Source organism: Lissotriton helveticus, chromosome 5_1 (assembly GCF_964261635.1).
Source record: "Lissotriton helveticus chromosome 5_1, aLisHel1.1, whole genome shotgun sequence".
Taxonomy (NCBI): domain Eukaryota; kingdom Metazoa; phylum Chordata; class Amphibia; order Caudata; family Salamandridae; genus Lissotriton; species Lissotriton helveticus.
The window spans coordinates 1,058,848,808-1,058,869,041 of NC_136065.1; the positions used below are offsets into that span (position 1 = coordinate 1,058,848,808).

At 43.9% G+C, this 20,234-nt stretch overlaps 1 protein-coding gene across 1 annotated transcript; it reads left to right on the plus strand.

Moving 5' to 3' along the window:
* The first annotated feature begins 7,344 nt into the window (after positions 1-7,344).
* On the plus strand, positions 7,345-19,442 carry LOC144755106 (acidic mammalian chitinase-like). The gene is made up of 11 exons (XM_078643615.1): positions 7,345-7,443; positions 11,772-11,801; positions 12,808-13,009; positions 13,502-13,558; positions 13,664-13,829; positions 15,944-16,068; positions 16,398-16,521; positions 16,700-16,885; positions 17,001-17,120; positions 17,223-17,364; positions 18,929-19,442. Exons 1-11 carry the CDS (start codon positions 7,419-7,421, stop codon positions 19,180-19,182), a joined length of 1,431 nt encoding a protein of 476 aa, XP_078499741.1. The 5' UTR covers positions 7,345-7,418; the 3' UTR covers positions 19,183-19,442.
* Positions 19,443-20,234: the final 792 nt, after the last annotated feature.

The window sequence follows — 20,234 nt, forward strand, 5'->3', positions numbered from 1 at the left end:
TTGCAGATCATGACATGCGACCACCCTTTGGCTATTATTACCATAATAAGGTTCATTATATCTTCTCTCCTCTGCCATATGTCCTCCTCACTCACTCTGACTGACTCACACACCTGCTTCGGCCTGTTTTCCACGGCCCCCTCACTATCCTGATTCCTGCTGCCGGTGTTCAGTCCCGGCTTGAAGTCCTCGAAAGGAATCCATTTCCTCTTGGTAGCCCCCATCATGACCTCTGCAACCTCCCTGTCTTGGCCCCCTGGGGTCAGCCACTATTTCGCGAAACACAGTGCAGGCCAGCTCGGCTGCTTCAAGGGCGGGTGGGTCGCCTGGTGTCGGGAGTGAGGATGGTACGGAGGGAGTGTGTACCTTCCACCACCTGTGTTTTCTGGCATCTCCTGCGGCCTTTCTCTCTCTCCCCCATATTTCCATTGTAGCTGTGATGAAATCACATTGTCCATCTGCCTCGACCCCCCGGGGTGCGGCCAGCATTTCAGAGCACGACCACCGTTACTCATTGGATCTCTTATGTCCCTGCAACGTGCCATAAGGTTTGACTTTTCTGGTTTATTCTACTGCCACAAGATTTGATTATTCGACTCTTTCTCCTGCCAATTTCCCTGTTGCTCCACTTGTAACATGGCCGTCTGCTTGTGCTGGTTACAGTTTACTCCCCATCTCCCGCTTCCCCCTGCTGGCCACCTCAATCGCTTCCCGATCACAGCCATCTGCTTGGGCCACCTGTTTACCGGCGTCTCCTGCTGCCCCCTGCTGACCGCCTCAACGCCTCAAAGTTTGCCTACTCTTCTTTATTTGTTTGCCAATTCCTTGCTCGCTCTGACCACAAACGTCCACCTGGGTTATTTGCTGTTTGCCTCTCTGCTCGCCCGCTGGCTACTTCAACCTCAACCCCTATTTCCCAATCACCTTATAAGATTTTACCGGAGTACAGAAGGACGGTTAACCAAAGAAAGAATGCACTGTCCTCAACATCTTACTTGCTTGCCTGCTTGCTCTTTCCAGTTTCTGTCCTCTGCCCTCACCTGCCCGTGCCCTGTTTTTCTATGAACCTATTCCCTCGCCACCTGAGACCGAACTATTTTGTCTGATGCCCAATGGAGCTACCTGGTTTAGCCATAGGGGAGATGGGGGATTCCCTCCTTGGTCGTCACCTACCCAGTCGGTCTTTAGACAGACTTCCTTTCGTCTCTACTGTTGTCTCTTCCCTTATCCTCACTTTCCCACCTCCCCTACCCCCCACTGTTTTTCTCTCTCCTTTCTCTCCTCTCCTAATGTATTGCTGATTGTTTGATGTAATGTGTAATTGTTGATCTTTTTCTGTTATATTGTTGAACTACATTGTTGCACTTCCTTTCGTCTCTCCTGTTGTCTCCTCCCGCATCCTCCCTCTATTTATGTCTCTCCTTCTCCCCTCTCTCAATGTATTGAAACTGAACTATTTTGTCTGAGGCCCGATGGAGCTACCTGGTTTAGCTATAGGGGAGATGGGCCGTGGATTCTCCCCTTGGCCGTCACCTACCCAGTCGGTCTTTAGACAGGCTTCCTTTCGTCTCTCCTGTTGTCTTGTCCCTTTCCTCCCTTTCTCACCTCCCCTGCCCCCTCCACTACTTTTCTCTCTCCTTTCTCTCCTCTCCTCTCCTAATTGTATTGCCTATTTTTTGATGTATTGTGTAATTGTTGAACTTTTTCTGCTACATTGTTGATTCTCATGTAAAGCGCTCTGGTACCTTCGGGTCTAGCCAGCGCTATATAAAACTCTATAAATAAATAAATAAAATAAATAAAATGTACATACACCCTCTGCTTGGCTGGTGAAAATTACCCCAATGCTTCTATTTGTCACAGGTCCTAGAGGCATTGGCATTTTCTCCTTGTCCGCTCCCAAAGCAAGTCCACTAAATCTCCTCCACTGCAAGCAAGATAAAGCATCCGCACATCATTGCCCATTCCCAGAACATGCCTTCCCTGAGCACTATGATATGCCATAAGAGGCTTCACACAAACACTCAGCAGCTTCAGGACCTTCGAGTCTCTTACAGACCTTTAACTATTTGCACCGCAGCCATGTCATACACATTAAACAGCAGTTGCTTGTTTGCAAACCTGGCCCCCCTACAGAACCAATGCAACCACCAATGGAAACAATCTAGGAAAGCTATGCTACTCCCCCTTTCTTTCACCTTTCAGAGCATTGATCCGCATATTAGTGTCCTTGCCAAATCAATCAATCAGTACTTGTTAAGTGTGACTGCTCACCCATGAAGGTCTCAAGGTGCTGGGGGGTGGGGGACAGAGGGGCTACAGTGGCGACTGGGTGCTGCAGTTCAGTCTAAGAGCCAGGTCTTGAGATCCTTACTGTATCGGTTCAGCAATGGGGATAGCCTGAGGTTGAAAGGCAGGGTGTTCCAAGTTTTGTTGGTGAGGTAGGTCAAGGATCTTCCACCAGTTCTGGCCAGTTCTGGCCTTGCGGAATCAGAGGGACAGTGGCAAGAACCAGTTGGGCAAAGCGGAGGTGTCTAGTGAGTACGTGGAATGAGATGAGGTAGTTCAGGCATGGTGGGATGCCATCTTGGAGGGCTTTGTAGGCGTGCGTGAGGAGCTTTAAGGTGACTCTTTGGTTGACTGGGAGCCGGTGGAGTTCTCGTAGGTGTTCGGAGATGTGGCTGCGGTGAGGGATGCTGGGGAACAATCTGGGTGCAGCATTTTGAATGCCCTGTAATTTCCTGAGGAATTTCTGGGTAATGCCTGTGTAGAGTGCGTTGCAGAGTCTGCTGCTGATGAGTGCGTGGGTGACCGTCTTTCTGGCCTCAGTAGGGATCCATCTGAAGGTCTTTCGAAGCAGGCGAAGAGCGAGAAAGCATGATGAGGAGAAGCTGTTATTCTGGCAGCTCATGGTGAGCGAGGAGTTCAGTGGGCCGCCAGGAGTCTGTCCCAGGTTAAGCATTTCAGTATTGTCTGAGTTGAGCTTGAGGCAGCTGTCTTTCATCCAGGTGATGACGGACTTCATCCTGTCTTGGAAGTTGTTTCTGGCGATTGTTGGCTCGTCGGCGAGGGAGTGGATCAGCTAGGTATCATTGGCATAGGAGATGATGTTGAGTCTGTGGTTCCTGACTATGGCAGCGAGTGGGGCCATGTAGATTTTGAAGAGGGTGGGACTCGGGAAGAGCTCTAGGGGACTCCCAGCCAATCTCCATGGATTCCGAGAAGACCGGTGGTAGTCTGACTCGCTATGTTCTACCAGTGAGGAAGATAAGGAAACAGTCCAAGGCTTTGTCACGGATGCCGGCTTTGTGGAGTCTCATGCTTAGGGTGTGGTGGGAGATGGCGGGAGAGAGGTCCAGGAGGATGGAAGCTGCTGTTTCTTTGCATTTAGGAGGGAGCAGATGCCATCCGTGATGGCGACGAGGGTGCCTTCGGTGCTGTGGTTGCTTCTGAAGCCCGATTGAGAGGAATCTAGGATGTGGTTAACTGGGAAATGTTGGATTTCTCGATGACCTTGGCTGGGAAGGTGACCAGGAAGATGGGTGTGAAATTCTTGAGGTCTGTCGTGTTGACAGACAGTTTCTTCAGTGGGGGCTTGATCCCGCTGTGTTTTCAGTCATCGGAGAAGGTGGCAGTCTCGATGGAGCAGTTGATGGTGCAGCGTAGTTTGGGGGCGATGGCAGGTCTGCGGAAGATGTGGAGTGAATGCTCTTCATGGTCTTGAGAGTGTGGTCTGTGGCAAGCAGGGTCCAGATGAGCAGGATCTGCTGGGGGCATCATCATCGTCGTTGTATGTGGTGGTGTGGGAGTGATGGGTGGGTCTTTGGTGTCAAAGCTGCTGTAGATATGCTTGATCTTGTGGTGAAAGTAGGTCCCCAGTTTGTAGAAAAGGTCTTGGGAGGGTGAGACTTCTGTGGTCTCACTTTTGGGTTTGGCAAACTCCTTGACAATGGCGAAGACTTCTTTGCTATGTGTGCGTTGGCGTTGATTCTGTCTTGGAGGGTCATTTTCTTTGTGGTTTTGACGAGGATGTGGTGTGGGATGACGGCGGCTTTGGAGGCTGTGTGGGATTCCGGTGTTTTGTTTTTCCTCCATCTTTTCTTGAGCTGTCTACACGTGCTCTAGAAAACTAACCAGCCATCGCTGATAGTTTGTACAGCCAGTTGCTTCCACAAAAAAGACATTTTCCAAGTAGTGTGCCACTGTCATTGCTCCAGTCACAAAAGTAAACTGCCAGTATAAAAAAAAGAACTGATCTTCTCAAATAAGGCACAAGAGATAGAGTTGCTGATCAGCTATGCCTGATCAGCAACTACCCCTACTCCTTGGCTACTCCTTGCCACTCAAGGCAGGAGAGCTGGGGTAATGATTGAAAGGCTGTGCACAGGAGAAAGGGAATGGTGGGAGGCAGTGGAGGCCACTGGCCTGGCCAGTGCTCCATAGGGTAGTAGGTGTACTCCTGTCTATTTGGAGTCATGGGAATGAAGTGGTTATTTTTTCTATGTTGATGGTTCGGATGATCTTGGGGCATACAAGTGCCCCCAAACTGTATGCCCAACAGATCAAAATCACCTGGGTGCACTGGCAAAAAGTAAAACACAGATTTTATGCAGCTCTTAGCCACACATGTTGCTAACCCTACCCGTCTCACCAGGTGAATGCCAACATTCACTGACAGGTATGTCACTGATAATAATCATTCACGGACTGACCTTGTGGGCTGGACAGATGTTGAGTCAGTCTGAACTCTCGCTGCTCTTTCGTAGACTCTACCCCAGTGAGCAACTCTATCAAACTGTCCAAGGGCCACACGTTGCCATTCAGTTTCTTCAACAGTTGTGTCCCCACTGGCTCCAGGTAGTCCATCACTGATTTTAGGTTCTCATATTCCTAGGTCCTTCGTACTCCCAGCTTAAACCATCCCTTAAAACCTGTCAGTAATAGTGGTGCATCCTCCTTGTTGTTGTAATATCGAAGCCCATAGGCCAGTCTATCGACTTTAACAAGAGAATGAGCCCTTCCCCAGAGGTATTTTATTTTTTTTGCAGAGTTTTATATAGCGCGAACTAGACCCGAACTGAATCAGGTATCAGAGCGCTTTACATAGCACCAGTTACGTTACATGAGGACACGCATTCATTTTAGGCACGGGGAGATTAAGTGATTTTCCCAGAATCACAGGAGGTTTTTGGTGTCGTTACCGAGACTCGAACCCAGATCCCCAGGTCCGAGGTCGAGCGCCCTAGCTGTTAGACCAACTCCTAACTGTGCTGCCCACCTTCTCTACTGTTCAGTTGCCCACTCACCTTGGCCTTCCTTGTGCCCCTGTCTGGTTTGCCCTACACTGTGTAAGTAGGTGTTGCGCCCCATACGTTTATTCAAGAATAGTGACTTGATTTGAACCTTACATGGCAGATCATCAAGCGGCTGTAACCCACCCTATGCAGCCCTGCGCTCCACAGAGTGCTATATGTGGTGATAAAGCACAGAGCTATAAGAAATCCATGCAGATGCTACATCACTTGGGTGTCATGCTGAACCTGCCATTTGGGCTTGAAATGGGGTTGTTGGTGTACATGGTAAATGAGTATTACCACACCTGAAGCTCTCACTGAACTCAAGTTGGTGATTTCCTGAGTTGAACCACAGGAATACGTTTTTGCCTTATTGGGAGGGATGGGCGGAAAATAAACCTAGGAGGCCGGATGTGCTTCTCAATTTTGGCGTAATTATTCGGGAAGACAATGCAACAAAAAGAGTACCAAGAGAAATCCACAAAAAGGGGGGGGTTGACTTAATTCGGGGTCGGTGGTTTTGGTCTTTAAGTTCTTCTCTCACTGGCAATCTTCTTCTTTCTCTTTTTTTTGGTTCCAGCTCCGGCTCCACTGGTATATCGTCCCCGGTTGTCAGGTCAGAAAATAAGGAGAGCAAGGTAAATAAGAAGGTCTAGACGATTAAGTTATAAGGGACAGGAACCGTCACCACTAACCCTGTGCGTAGTTTGCATAGTAACGCTACGCGTAGCTACACGAAGTGCACTTCGCACTACGCCAGCTACGCAGTGCACTGTGCAAAATGCTGTTCGCACTGATTGCACAGTGCCGGATGCTTGTCCGCACTGTGCAATCAGCGCAAACTGCATCTTGCACAGTGCAAGCAGTCGTTTTCTGCCGCTCGAGTAGATTTCTACTCGAGCAGTAGCTTTCTCAATGCGGACTGGTAGTTTCTCATCGCGAGCGGTCGCGAGCATACGCGATCACTCGCAAAGAGAAACCTGACCTCCACGTGTTGAGTTTCTCGCCGGGAGGTTTATTCTCCACTCTCTCGATCGGCAACTTGATGTTGCTGATTGGGAACGAGGAAAAAGTCTCACCGGGTTGTCATTTTACTCGCTCGCGGTCGCCAACTTGACTTTGAGGACCACGATGCAAGCTAAAAATGACCGCTACGCTATGCGTGTTTGCACTGTGCCATGTGCAATTCGCGTAGTGCGAAGTAGCGCAACATTCGGAAACTACGCGAGCGTAGCGTAGTACTTTGCCCAGGGTTAATCACCACACCCAGGAGTGCTGGGGAAAAACTCTTTCACTCTTCAATTACCACCTTCTCTAGTTCACACTTATTCAGAACATATTGGCACGTAATTGGTCCCAGATTTCCATTATATTGTATCTGTTCCTCCACAAATGGGTATCCTATCGGTAGGCAGAGTTGGGAACAAACGTGGGATTGTGCCAGTCCCCTTGACTTACCATTATATTGCTCCTCCTATTAGTTTTTTTGTTAAAGCACCAGTACTTTTCATATGTGTCAAGGCCAAGCTAGCTTGCTTATGTACATTTCTTTTTAGAGTTGTACACGGTCTGAAAAGGAAGACTTTTTTAAGAGCTCTCCATTAATAGCTTAGATAGACTAATAACTCTTGAATAATTTATGAAAAATACTAACACTTCACTAGGTGGTAGATGGTGCTTGTACCCATTTGAAAACGTAGATAACACTAAATCAAGCATTCGATTCTGAAAGACGTCTTTGCACTGAATCTCAGATTTTTCTTCCTCGCAGCAAAATGGAAAAAACCTTGGCCAAGGTCAAAAAGATTAAGCAGCATGACTTGTGACTGTTATCATGCATAGTATGAGAATAAAACAACCACATAGACTACTAAGAGCTACATTTAGTGGTACTGTAACCCCTAGCTGACTTGTGCAGGTACTCAGACTGTGGAAACATGATAGCACTGTTTGTTGAACTCTGGAGGCTTTGTTCTGTGGCAAGTCCAATATTGATACTTCGGCTAAAGATATATAGAGCCAGTTTCCTACAGATTATAATGTGATAACACTGGAATACATTTGGGACCTTGATGTATAAAAAGGTAGCAGGACACCGTCCTCAGTAGCAGCACAGTCACAAACATGGGCAAGTTTCTTCTCCTCACTGGTGAGTATAAACCTCAGGCTCTTGAGCAATTTAGGAATAGCTGTCTTTGTCTCTGCCTTTACCCTGGACAACAATATGTTTTTAAAATTTGTAGAGCACACCTGCTACCCAGAGGAGTGTTCTGGCACTAAAAGCTGGTCGAACTGAGAAACAAATTGAATACCCATAACTGTACTTGCTCAAGTAAAAAAATATTTTTTTAATTCTGAACTGAAAGTGGTTATAGCTTTAAGGAAAACAGAGAGGGCTTTTCGATGCTTTGCTCTTGTAAACTATGGGCTCCTCAACAAATTAAGTTTCTGAAACAAGAAGTCATCAAATTAAGGTCAGACGCGGAAAAAAATGATCTATTAAGAATATATATACGGAATGTATCCTAAAGATTAAAAGGACAGATTTAGTTAACACTCAATGTACCAGGAATAATGTCTTGAATAGCATTTTTTTCTCTAGGGCAGCCAGTGCAGCTGACTCCTGGAAGGGGTGAGATGCGCTTCTCAGCAAAGACCAAACATCCTAAGCACATCAATATTCTGAATGAGTTGTAGTTTAGCAGTACATTTATGAGGTAGCAATATAAAGACTGTTGCAGTCGTCAAGTCTTGAAATAATGCTGCAAAACCTGTTTACGACATCCTAAAGGAACAAGGGAGGAGATTTCCTTTAACAGTTTCAAAAATGAGAAACCATTTGAAACCATTTTTTATCTAGATTGACAGGGTAAGGTCGTCATCAAGCTAGAAAACCAGATTTCTGATTGTGTTACTTGAAGTCGGTGGATCGCCCAACTCACCCAAATTATCAGACATCATATTATAAAACACTTCAGTATAGTCAGGTTTAAGTTTCAAGACTTTGCAATGAATCCATGTAAGCTACTTCAGAAAGACAACTTTTAAAATAAGCCTGGTTGATTTCCATTGGGCCTGCTAACGCAATGATTAGGCAAGTATTACAAACATACATCATTAAACAAAGTAGCCAAATGCTCGGATCAGTAAAAAGGGAAGCTTGATATAGATGTTAAATAGTGTAGGGCTCAGTAAGGAGCCTTGGGGAACCTCATGTTAACATCTGAAATTAAAGAGGCTCTTTTGAGCACTTGCGTTCTATTCTGTGCATATGAGTTTAGCCAATCCCAAGCTAAGCCTCTGACGCTGGTCATTTGGAGCCTTGGTTTTAGGGCTTCATGAGATGTGTCGAAAGCTGTAGACAAATCCAAAAGAATCTGAACCATCTCCCTGATCTAGAACCCAGCACAGTTCATCACCCACTGTTGCCAGTGTCAATACTGTACTGTTGTAAGATAGAAACAGGATTGTAGCAGGTCAAGAATGGAATTTGACTCTATGGCAATTGAGAGACTATTGTTTTCTTGTTTCTCCAAAATATTGATAGCATAAGCAGTAAAATAATAGAGCGTTAGTTACTAGGAGTAGAAGAATGGGGTGATGGTTCTTTCAAAATTGCGCACCCGTGCTGCCGCAAGAGAAGCACTGCATGGCCGAGTGAGGGGCGAGGCAAGCTTGTCAATCTCCAGGGGCAGGATCCGAACTTGGCTGGAATAACACAAGAGGAACTGAATCCTATGGAAAGGGCAAGCACTTTCAAAAGATCAAGTGTGAAAGTAGATGATTGAATGAGCTGATGCCTCACTAAGCCTTTGCTTGTAAATGGAGGGTCCAGATTGGAACTTACTCAGGCATATCACTTTTTGATTTCTCCACAAAGTTGTATTCTAGGTTCTTGCATGTAACTTCGTGGTTCGGAATATCATGGACATTACATCTCCACCAGATAAAGGAATTAGTGATATTAAAAATATATATAAATAAAAATATATTTAGTGGAGTTTGTTACAAATTAAATTTTATGAGCCAAAAACCTGGATTTAGCAAGTTTAATGATCTGTGCCACAGGACAACTAGATATGGTGACTTGTTTTCAGTACTGTAGACCTGTTGTCATATACATCAAGCTTTTTACATTCTTTTGTTTTAAATACAGTAAATTATCACATCATAAATGAAGGTATATTGCTGTTAAAGGGTATGATGCACTGACTTGCAGATCTGCCACATGAATCCAAAGAGGCTGTTTTCATATTAGGTTGGAGACCTCAGCCTCCTAGTATTCTACATACACTGAGATGATAGTAATGATTGGTCATAAATGTATTTTTAGGAATTAGGCATGTGCTTCATCCTGTTGCTCATAGAGCAGGGGACTATAATCCCTTTGGGATGTGGAGAAACATCCCAGAGCTTTTGATTACATGTTAGCTGATGCATTACATAAATGCAGTCACTCAGTTTATATACTAGGTACCAGTCATAAGCTGCTGACGGTGATAACCCATGTTTGACCATTGAAGGCAGACCTTTGTTGGTGGCGAAAATGAAAGCAATAGCTATTGTTTTGTTATGCAGATTTATAAAGGGCACTATCATCCGGATTGGTATTCTGGTGCTAAGCACGTGTGAGCCTAGCCAGATCTAGGGCCTAGTGGGACTACTCAAAGCCTTGTCTTCAGCATCTTCTGGAATTCAAATGTGAGGAAGAGGCTCTTATGTATAGCTACAGGTCGTTCAACACTTTCCTAGAGATATAGGAGAAGGCTTGATCTCTCCCCTCCAAGCCCCTCCTTGGGATCTGGTTTTCCATATGCATGGGATCTGTGCAAGTAGATGTCCGGATGAGCGGAGGTGTCGGGAAAAGTTGTGAAATCAGGTGCAATTGTTGAGATATGGTGGGCCAGTGTTATGGGGTGCCTTGAAAGCGTGGGCGAGGAGTTTGAATTGTGCACATTTGAGAATTGTGAAGCCAGTGGAGCTTTTTCAGGTGTCATGTGATGTGAGTGCATCGTTGTAGATTGAGAGTAATTCTGGCCACAAAGTTCTAAATGGCCTGCAGCCTTCTGGTGATTCTTTTTTGTGGATCCCGTCATAGAGGGGTTTCTGTAGTCCTTTTTGCTTGTGACCAGGGTGTGCATGACTGTTTTCTCGGTGCTGATTGGGAGCCATATGGAAATCTTCCTCCTCATCATCAGGGTATGGAATCATGTAGATGTGACTGCATTGACTATTAGTAATACTATTAAAATAAACACTCAATTTCAAAGATCATAAAGTAGTTTACATGCACCCATATGCAATTTATATATGAATGGTTAAATTAAATATAAGTTCGGTATACTATGAAATGTTTTGCCTGATCATGTCTATTTAACTAATCCATACATCCTCGTTCATACAGCCACAGTTGATATACAAGTCTACATTTTATAACAGAATCATTGTTTTAACATTCCAAATACTTGCCTTCAATGCCATAATATATTTCCTATGGAATGTTTAGACTCCCTTAACGTAGATTGGGTTTCTAATATTAAAATCTTATAACTAACTTACATGCTTCTTGTGACAGCTATTTTCAGGCAATTATATTTTAGTGTTCAGTGTGCAAACTAATGTTGATAGTGTTCTGTTTGTGAAATATTTATTAACAGCCTTAATCATGACAACTTCATCATACCTTAATAAACACAAATTGTATTTGAGTTTTATGAAGTGCATGTGGCTCCTTATGTCTGGTTCAGAGAACTGCATTGTTCAGTAAAGAGTATGATTCTGCGTTTCTTACGTAGATTCTTCACAGCAGATCTTTAGTAGAGATGGGATACAAATTTGCTGAATCAAAAATCCCCCTGATTCTGGTGTTATTTGTGAATTCATATCAACAGTATTTCATTAATATAAAGTGTATCTCCTGCAAATACATAAATATTATCAAATTGTCATAGTAGAACTATTTTAGGCTATAATTAGAAATATTTTGAAAGACGTCTCTAATGTGGCATTGATTTACTGTTAATTTAAGGCATGCCTAAAGAACAATTTTTGATCCCTAAATATATCCTTCTTAATATCCAATATGCTTGGTATGTGGTTGTCATGAAATGTTAAAATGATCTAAAACAGAGAATTCTAAATTCACGTGGCACCTGGTCCCTGCTAACTGCTCAAAATGTCCAAATAGAATTGGCTGGTCAGAGCATCAGTCACTGCAGACAGGCAAGTGAGGAATGTATCTGTTCAGGTTTTTAAGACTCAAGGAAAGAAGACTTTTGTAGATGGTGACTTTTCATGGTGACAGCAGCGCAAACATCTAAAGTTTCTGTAGAGAATGATGTCCTTAAAACAAGAAGTTTTCTTAATGAAGCAAATTTTAAATTTCTTTTTTGAGTTCTGCTCCTAAACCTTCCACTTGCTGTGGCTGTTGCCCTCTTCTCATTGCTATATTGTAACCACATTTTTACCTCAATGCAGGTCTGGCTCTGCTGCTCAATGCCCAGATAGGTAAGTGGCCTTCATTATTTGTTTCTGTTCCTCAGACAGATGTTTGCATCAGATAGGACTAAGTGAGTTGAAAATAGCACTCTCATTGTAAATGCAACTTTAGTTATTCCTACATTCTACCCCTGCCACCCAAAGCACTATTTGAAGTTTAATGCATTAGCTAGAGTGTTTTATTTTTTATGAGTGGCCCTTAGATTAAAGCCTCTGTTAAGCCCATATATGTGAACCTCACCCTGCAATTTAATTTCAGTGCCTTGGCTTGAATTCAACCTTCCTGCTGTAATACTGTGAGTTTGAATGACCTGGTAGTTTTGTGTAGTCTGAAGGTGACGGTGACTCAATACATGCGCTTAGGCTCAAGAACGTTCAGTGTTAGCACTGTGATTCTTTTCTGACAGTGTAAACCATAGAGATAACTGATTTGGCTCATCCTAACAAAGCATTCCTATCAGAGTGAAAAATGTTTGACTTGACCTAATTGAGCTACGAGTATTTCTGCAGAGTCACCTTAATGAATTGTTGGGGGGTTACCGCCTCTGATCGTGTGACACTTCCTGTGATGTAAGGAGTGAAGATCAGATTTTTTATTTTAAGGAGAGTTTTTGCACTTTTACCTCCCTCTTCAACATTCCTCCCATGTTCTCCCAAAAAGCCTAATAAGGGAATTCAAATACCATAATTAGGGGCCATCAAAGTCTGTGTGAGACGATGAGGTCAAACAACATTGGCCATTAGGAACTGACCATGGACTATCACTGCTAGGCGACAGCTCTATGTAGTCTGTCAACCATTGTACCTTGCACAGTATTCTGGTTGCTGCATGCCTCCATTTTATTATTTGTTCAACAGCTAGGAGGCTTGACGATGTAGTTTGGAATGGAGAAGCACTGTAGGGGAAGATGTGTGTGAACAATATTACCTACTAGGGCATGCAATCCACTTGATAGTGCCTGACAGACAATGTTAAATGTGTGCAATAACTCCCTTAATCCTATTCACAATGCAGGCTCTGCCTACCAGCTGACATGCTACTTCACCAACTGGGCCCAGTACAGGCCAGGCCTGGGAAAATTCAAGCCAGACAACATTGACCCATGCCTGTGTACTCACCTGATCTACGCCTTTGCTGGAATGTCTAACAACCAAATCGCAACAATTGAGTGGAATGACGTGACTCTCTACAGCTCCTTTCAGAACCTCAAGAACCAGTAAGTAATTGACCACATCAGTAACTCTATAGGAGCATGAGTCTGCAGTTACATTTGTGACTTAAAGGGTCTCCAAGAATAAAAAAGAGGCGATCAAATGGTTAGTCAAAGTCTCCTCTGTTCTCTGGAGATCATCATTATGTAACACAAATATCTAACGAAGAATCAATAAGTAAATATGAGTTAATAACCAGGCTAATCCTTTTATTGATGTATGCATGATTTGCAGCAAGTAAATTACAGACCTAAAGCTAAGATGAGAAGGTGAAATCTGAGTGTCCTGGACAGGTGATGCTCACTTCTGACCGTATTATTCACTGATTGTCAGTATTTCAGTACAGGATGAATATGTATTTCAATCACTGTTGCATTTCAGGAGTCCTCTTATTCAGATGAGGGCACCTTCCTCTTGTTGTATGTTCTAATGGTACATTATAATTTATTAAAAAGATTGCGTTCTTAAACTTTCTCTTCCCATCATTCTATCCATAGGAATGGAGCACTGAAGACTCTCTTGGCGATTGGTGGCTGGAACTTTGGCACAGCACCGTGAGTTTTAAAATTGTGGTGCCTCTAATTGCGTCCATTACCCACTTTGCACAGTGCCATCACTCTTCAAAATGACCCTGACCCTTTCATCTTTCTCCTTTTTAGATTCACCGCCATGGTTTCAACTTCACAGAACCGTCAGACTTTCATCACCTCTGTCATCAGTTTCCTGCGTCAGTATGGGTTTGATGGATTGGACTTTGACTGGGAGTACCCTGGATCCAGAGGAAGCCCACCCCAGGACAAACAACTCTTCACTACTCTGGTCCAGGTGAGGAAGAGTAATCAGACCTCAGGTTTACCAAGGGCAAAGCCTGTGGTGAAGAAAGGAACACCAACTTGCACAGGCAGAAAGTCCCTAGCCAGATGGTGAGGGGGCAAGAGCAGCAGTGAGTTGAATAGATAAGCAGATGAGCCTGTACGTTTGAGAATGGGTACCTGAGGATCCATCACAAGGGACACATGGTTTGCAGTCAGTGGAGAGGCAATGGTGTAGGCCAGCAATTGGGAGGGCCAGGGCAAAAAAGGAACACACTGGACAGAGAGGATACAACTGAGTCATCCACTCAGTCAGCCAGACATCTGGTTTGCAGAGATAAGGGAGCCAGCTAATGAGCAGGGAGATGAGTTAGCCGACTACCAAGCAGATAGCAAGGTCACCAGGCAATTCTTGGGTGTACAAGGGTGCCAGCCAGTTGTTGCCGATACCAGTGCCACATTCATCCAGCGAGGCAAAGAGTACCATTCAGCAACAGGGAGACAATGGTACAAAGCTACCAATAGACAGACAAGGGTTCCACCTGCTACATGAGAGACTTGGGTACTAACTAGCAAGTGGAGTGATAATGATGTCAGTCAGGCAGCGACAAAAGCTCCAAACAGCTCTTGCTGTCTTGGTGACTAGTGGGAATCTAGGCCTTAGTTTTGAAAACAAGGGTGGGGGAAAGACTAGGAAAGAGTGCCATACAATGGTTGAGGAGACTGGAAGGATGCCATGCAGCAGTTGGGCTCACTGAGTCTGCCAGGCAGCCCTCGAGGAGGCTGGGGGAGTGGGCACTAGGCACTAAGGAGGGGTGCTCCAAGCAGACATCAGGATGACTGGGTGAGGAAGGGCTTCTGCAGAGGAGACTAGAAGTGCTAACCAGCTGAGTCGTCAAGAACACTAGTGATCAAGCGGGCAAATAAGAGAGCCGATCTTAAAATAATGGTGTCAGGAAGGCAAATGGAAGGCTAGAACATCTACCACCCGGGGGTTGAATAACCTAACCTCTGGCATGCAAAATATTTGGTTAGTGGACCTGTAGTCTGCAATACCATTTTAAAGAATACTGCTGTCTGCAGATAGTCTCTTAAATCTCATCTAAGAATGATATTTACACTATTGTTTGACTTTTTATGACTTTCTCTTCCACTTTTTTAAAAGTCTGGAATAAAAATATAGACTCTACATATATTATTTACATTCTGACAAAAATAGCTATTACAGAGCTTAAAATATGAAAAATGTGTTTCTATTAACTTCTCCCAATTCAACAAGGATATCTTAAAAAAATATATGCAGTTTAGCTAATCCAACTGCTGCAGGGCTAGCATCCCTGACTGTGACACTCTGTGGAGAACTGCCATATTCTTATGTACAGAGTTTGAAATAATTCTTGGGGTTTCTGAGTAGCTACCCCTACCCCTTCTTTGCATCTTGATTCCTCTGCCTTTCCCAATGGTTTGGTTTTCTATTCCACTTTGATGGTGGAGTTCATTGTTTCCAAAGCAAAGTACATCAGTTCCTTGTTTAACCCCTTCGCTGCGGTGGCAATTCCGTCTCGAGACGCGGTTGCGCTGTGCTTATGACAGAGCGGTTCCGTCACGGCCCCGCCAGATCTTAAGAACTTTCAGCGCAGGCATGGAATCGCTGCCGCGCAGGCGCTCCGAGCGGGCCGTGACGGAACCGCTCCGTCATCAGCACAGCGCGGCCGTGTCTGATGACGGAGCGGTTCCGTCACCAGCAGGGGAGGGGTTAATGAATATTGTACCTGCACCATAGCTCTGATCCTCAGGGAACTTTGGACATTTCCAGGGACATAGGCATGGTGTCTTTTTCTCTTTTCCCTGATGAGATGTTGAAAGCAGGAGTAAATCTTCAGCCCTTGACCTATGTGGAGCTGTCTCCTCCTGCTGGAGAGGCTTGCACTTTCTAGAACAAGAAGCCCTTCTGTAAGGGATGATTTTAATAAAGACTGTGTATTGTGCTAGAAGATATGTTTTTAACTAATCATTACCCAGGCTGTCTGGAGAGAGGTATTTTTTTTTATCAATTTACCCGTAAATGCTAGAGTAACCATTCCCTCCATTATAAACTCTATTTTCAATTTCTTCCTTTCTTTATAGGAAATGCGGGCAGCCTTTGAGCAGGAGGCAACTCAGAGCAACAAGCCCCGGCTCATGGTCACAGCTGCTGTGGCAGCAGGCATCTCTAATATCCAGGCTGGGTATCAGATCCCTCAGCTCTCCGCGTGAGTACAGTGTTCTTTCTGAGGATGGGTTTAACAATGTTGTATGCAGGAGCACCAATAAAAATTACACATTAAAATTTGAAAGTTTAATGATTAGAAGGTTTGAGTAAATGCTCACAGTTTCTGTGCATTCTGGCAGTAAATAAGATGGGCAAGAAGAGTGGGCTGCTGCATGGCAGGCATCTAATAGGAAATCCAAACATCCTGGTGCATCAGGATAGTACAACCACAGGAAATATAACTGTATCTGCCACTTGTCTTGTAAATTCTGTACAGTGCCCTTAAGATATGGAACAGCAGCCTATTTATGCGTATGCCTTTTCTGACAGGGCTCTGGACTACATCCATGTGATGACCTATGATTTACACGGATCTTGGGAGGGATACACGGGGGAGAACAGCCCCTTGTACACCAATCCTTCTGCCACTGGGGCAAACGCCTACTTGAATGTCGTAAGTATAGTGACAGACCAAAAGTGATGACATGCTGTTTCGTCACTGTCTGAAATTTTCAATTCATCTTTGTCAAGTGCCTAGTTTTAGAGACTCTCAAAGTATGTATGAACTTGTTATGACATTTTGTGCACCACTCACAAAGAATTTAACTTGAAAACAACTATTATCTTTGTAGGATTACGTGATGAACTACTGGCTGAATAATGGTGCCCCAGCTTCTAAACTCATTGTCGGATTTCCCACCTATGGACACACTTTTGTTCTGAGCAATCCATCCAACAACGGCATTGCAGCCCCAACATCTGGAGCTGGTCCTGCGGGGCCGTACACCAGACAAGCTGGGTTCTGGGCCTACTATGAGGTACATGTAATTTGACACATTCATTGACTTTGGAGTTATTTCTGGCCAGTACATTATACCACTCAAAACAAAAATAAAATTAATGAACATTTCATACAATCTCTAATCTTTACAGATCTGCACGTTCCTGAAGAATGGAGCTACTGATAACTGGTCATCTGCTGAAGAGGTTCCCTACGCATACCAGGGCAACCAGTGGCTTGGATACGACAATGTGAAGAGTTTCACGCTCAAGGTTCTCTTTACAGATTGGCCTGTTCCATGATATTTTGCAAAGGCTGAAGGCAACACAAACTAACTGATGTTTATAGTAGCATGTTCCATCTAATCCTTCCAGGCTCAGTGGCTGATGAAGAACAACCTGGCTGGTGCATTGGTCTGGGCCATTGACCTAGATGACTTTACTGGCACATTCTGCAACCAGGGCAAGTTTCCTCTGATCACTGCGCTGAAGACTACTCTTGGAGTACAAGCTTCAGGTGAGGAACAATCACACATTTGAAGGACATCTTCCTGTTTTCTTTCTTTTCAGTTTTCATCCTTTATGAAACTGAGCGCTTAATGAAGGTTTAATTTTCTGCATGTATTAAACATACAATGACAGGGCACTGTATTGTAAAAAGAGGATTTGTGGTAAAGTTTAACAACACAGATCTAAAATTTCCTATACGTTGTCAATAGCAGTACATAATGAAGTTGACTCAAGCCAGAGTTTATCACCAGTATCGTTTCTCCTGTACAGTGTCTCCCACCCTCTCCCACTAAGGGTTTATTTTGTTTTGGTGGTATTGAAAAACCAATGCACTCCAAACTGGACAAGCTGACACTGCCAACAAAATGATTTTTATAATTTAGTACAACAATACTAAATGTTGTGTGAGACATGGACATCATTCTAATGGATTCGTTTAACCTGCTAAATCACTTTAGAGTTTAATGAATGCAGGACTACCGCCCTATTGGGAGTGTACCACCACATGTACCCTCGAAATAGGACGGAGGGGAACTCTGTCAAACTCTACATAGCATCCTAAGCATTTAATAAAACTGCGCTCCTTAAAGTGTAAAAGAATTGGAATTGAACACCTGCCTCAGAAGCATCTAGCATTTAGGTTCAGAACAATAAGGTTGCTTTACAGAGCTGGGAGGGTCTCTAGGTGTGTAAAACCTCATGTGCCTAATAAAGATTTTTGACCGAGGAATGAATGTGGTATCTGCTTAATCTGGAACCAGATTGTCCTTATTCCAAAGAAACACAGCTTGTTACCGTAGATATGGTGTGAAGCCAAGACAATGGACGGTTGTCCCCTTCGGTGGTTGCCCAAATTCAGACAGCATAAGTCCACCTGACTCATAAAAGGGTCATAAAGAAGGTCCATATGATCTGTGCAAAAGCTGGGGTTTGCGAAAGTGGCTTTGTTTGCTTTATTAATGCTGAATGCATGCAACAGTTTTTCAACACTATGGTTGGAGACTATGTAGAATTTGGATTTCCTAATGCAAACATGGTACACCTGGGAGCAAACATTAGCAGAAAGATGAGGTTGTGGTAAAGGCACATCTGCCCAGGCTTCAGTAACCGGGGGCTTGGCCGACTAGATGCATATGATGGTCAGTTTCCTTCATAGTATTCTGCCTGTGTCTGGGTGTGTTTCTACAGTGTTTGTGCCTGGCTTCTTGGAATGAAGCCCCTTATTTCCATGTCCCCGTTGAGGATTCATAATTTTAACCTCATTGTTTCCTTTTTCTCTGCCTTTTCTCTCCAGTAAGACCATGTGTTCGCAAAACGTCAGAACCATGCTACCTGTTGCATTTCACCGTCGCAAGATGCTCAGGAAATTCAGATGGCACAGGTCCACCTTCTGGGCATGCCATACAGAACCAATTAACAGTATTTAAAAAAGAAACATTCATAATTATGAAGTGGAAATGTAATTAGGCCGCAACATTAGATTCATGGGCTAATTTGGCAGACCATGTTGGACTAGAGTTGGATTGCAGAGTATTTCCACTTATTGGTACCTTTTATTTATGCCCTTTTAGGTTGTACCGCCCCTGCAGTCCCAGTCACAGCAGCTCCAGCCCCCAGCGGTGGCGGTGGAGGCAGCAGCGGTGGCAGCAGTGGTGGCAGCAGCTCTGGTGGCAGTGGATTCTGTGCGGGTAAAGCCAACGGCCTCTACCCGAACCCAACATTGAAGAACGGCTTCTACAACTGCTTGAATGGAAATACCTATCAACAGGCTTGTCAGACCGGCTTAGTCTTTGATGCCAGCTGTTCCTGCTGCAACTGGCCATGATTAAATTCACACTACTGAGCACATTGCACAGCATTCCTCCACCGTATGTTCTCCTGTAATGGGGTGTGGCAACACTTTCTTATCACATTGAGCAGCCTGGCTGTATGCCAAGCAAAGTGCAAATGCCTTCTGAATACATTATATGAATGGTCTTCATCTCATCTTCTGCAATGAATGCCTTGTGTTTTTCTGTAGTTATGCAATTCATCTCTGTATCAGGTTACATTGGGTGCAACGAAATAAAGTATGATAAAAATCCATGCTTCATTTTCTGCTTTCAGTTTTAAAAGCAATCATTTCGGTCTTCCAGTTTCTGTAATTATTACAATCATTTCCTCTCTACGGGTGAGCCATACTACATCACTGTTGCTAAAATGACTAATTAATATGCATATGGAAAATATTTGAGTGATTAAATGTGTGTAATTACAGAGTGTGAATATACAATATTCACCCAAAGGAGTCCTATGCCTAAAAACAGGTGATGTAAAACTGAACAAACTGACACCTACCTTTTTTTCCTCTTTTGCAAAATGTAGGAGTCTCCTAAAACAAGTGAAACCCAAATATTATATATTGGTGGTCTGCTCACTTTTGGGGCCTAGTAATTTTGGCAGATTTGGAAAGAAGGACAAATAAGTATATTACATTAGAGAGTCAGTGATAGTGCCTTATTCTTGAGCCAAATAGTCTATTTGATTACTAATACATTTGGCACTGTTTGACAAATGTGCTGAAAGTGATTATAGAATATTTTGTAAAGTATGTTCAAAGGATGGGTGGGGGTGATTGGGCGTTGTAGGAAATGGGAAATGCTAGGTAAAGTCGTGACAAATTTGAAATATAGACAAGGGTAACTGACTTATGTTTGAATGAAGCTTTAGGTCATTCACAGTTCATGAAGCAGTTCTCAGTTTGCGAACCTCTGAGTGATAAATTAAGTACATTTTCTACTGCCCTTTTAACTTTTGGTGACTTACAGAAATTGACATGCAAATGTGACAAGGCAAGTTGTGAATCATAAAAATGAAATGAAGAGTAATCCCTGGTCA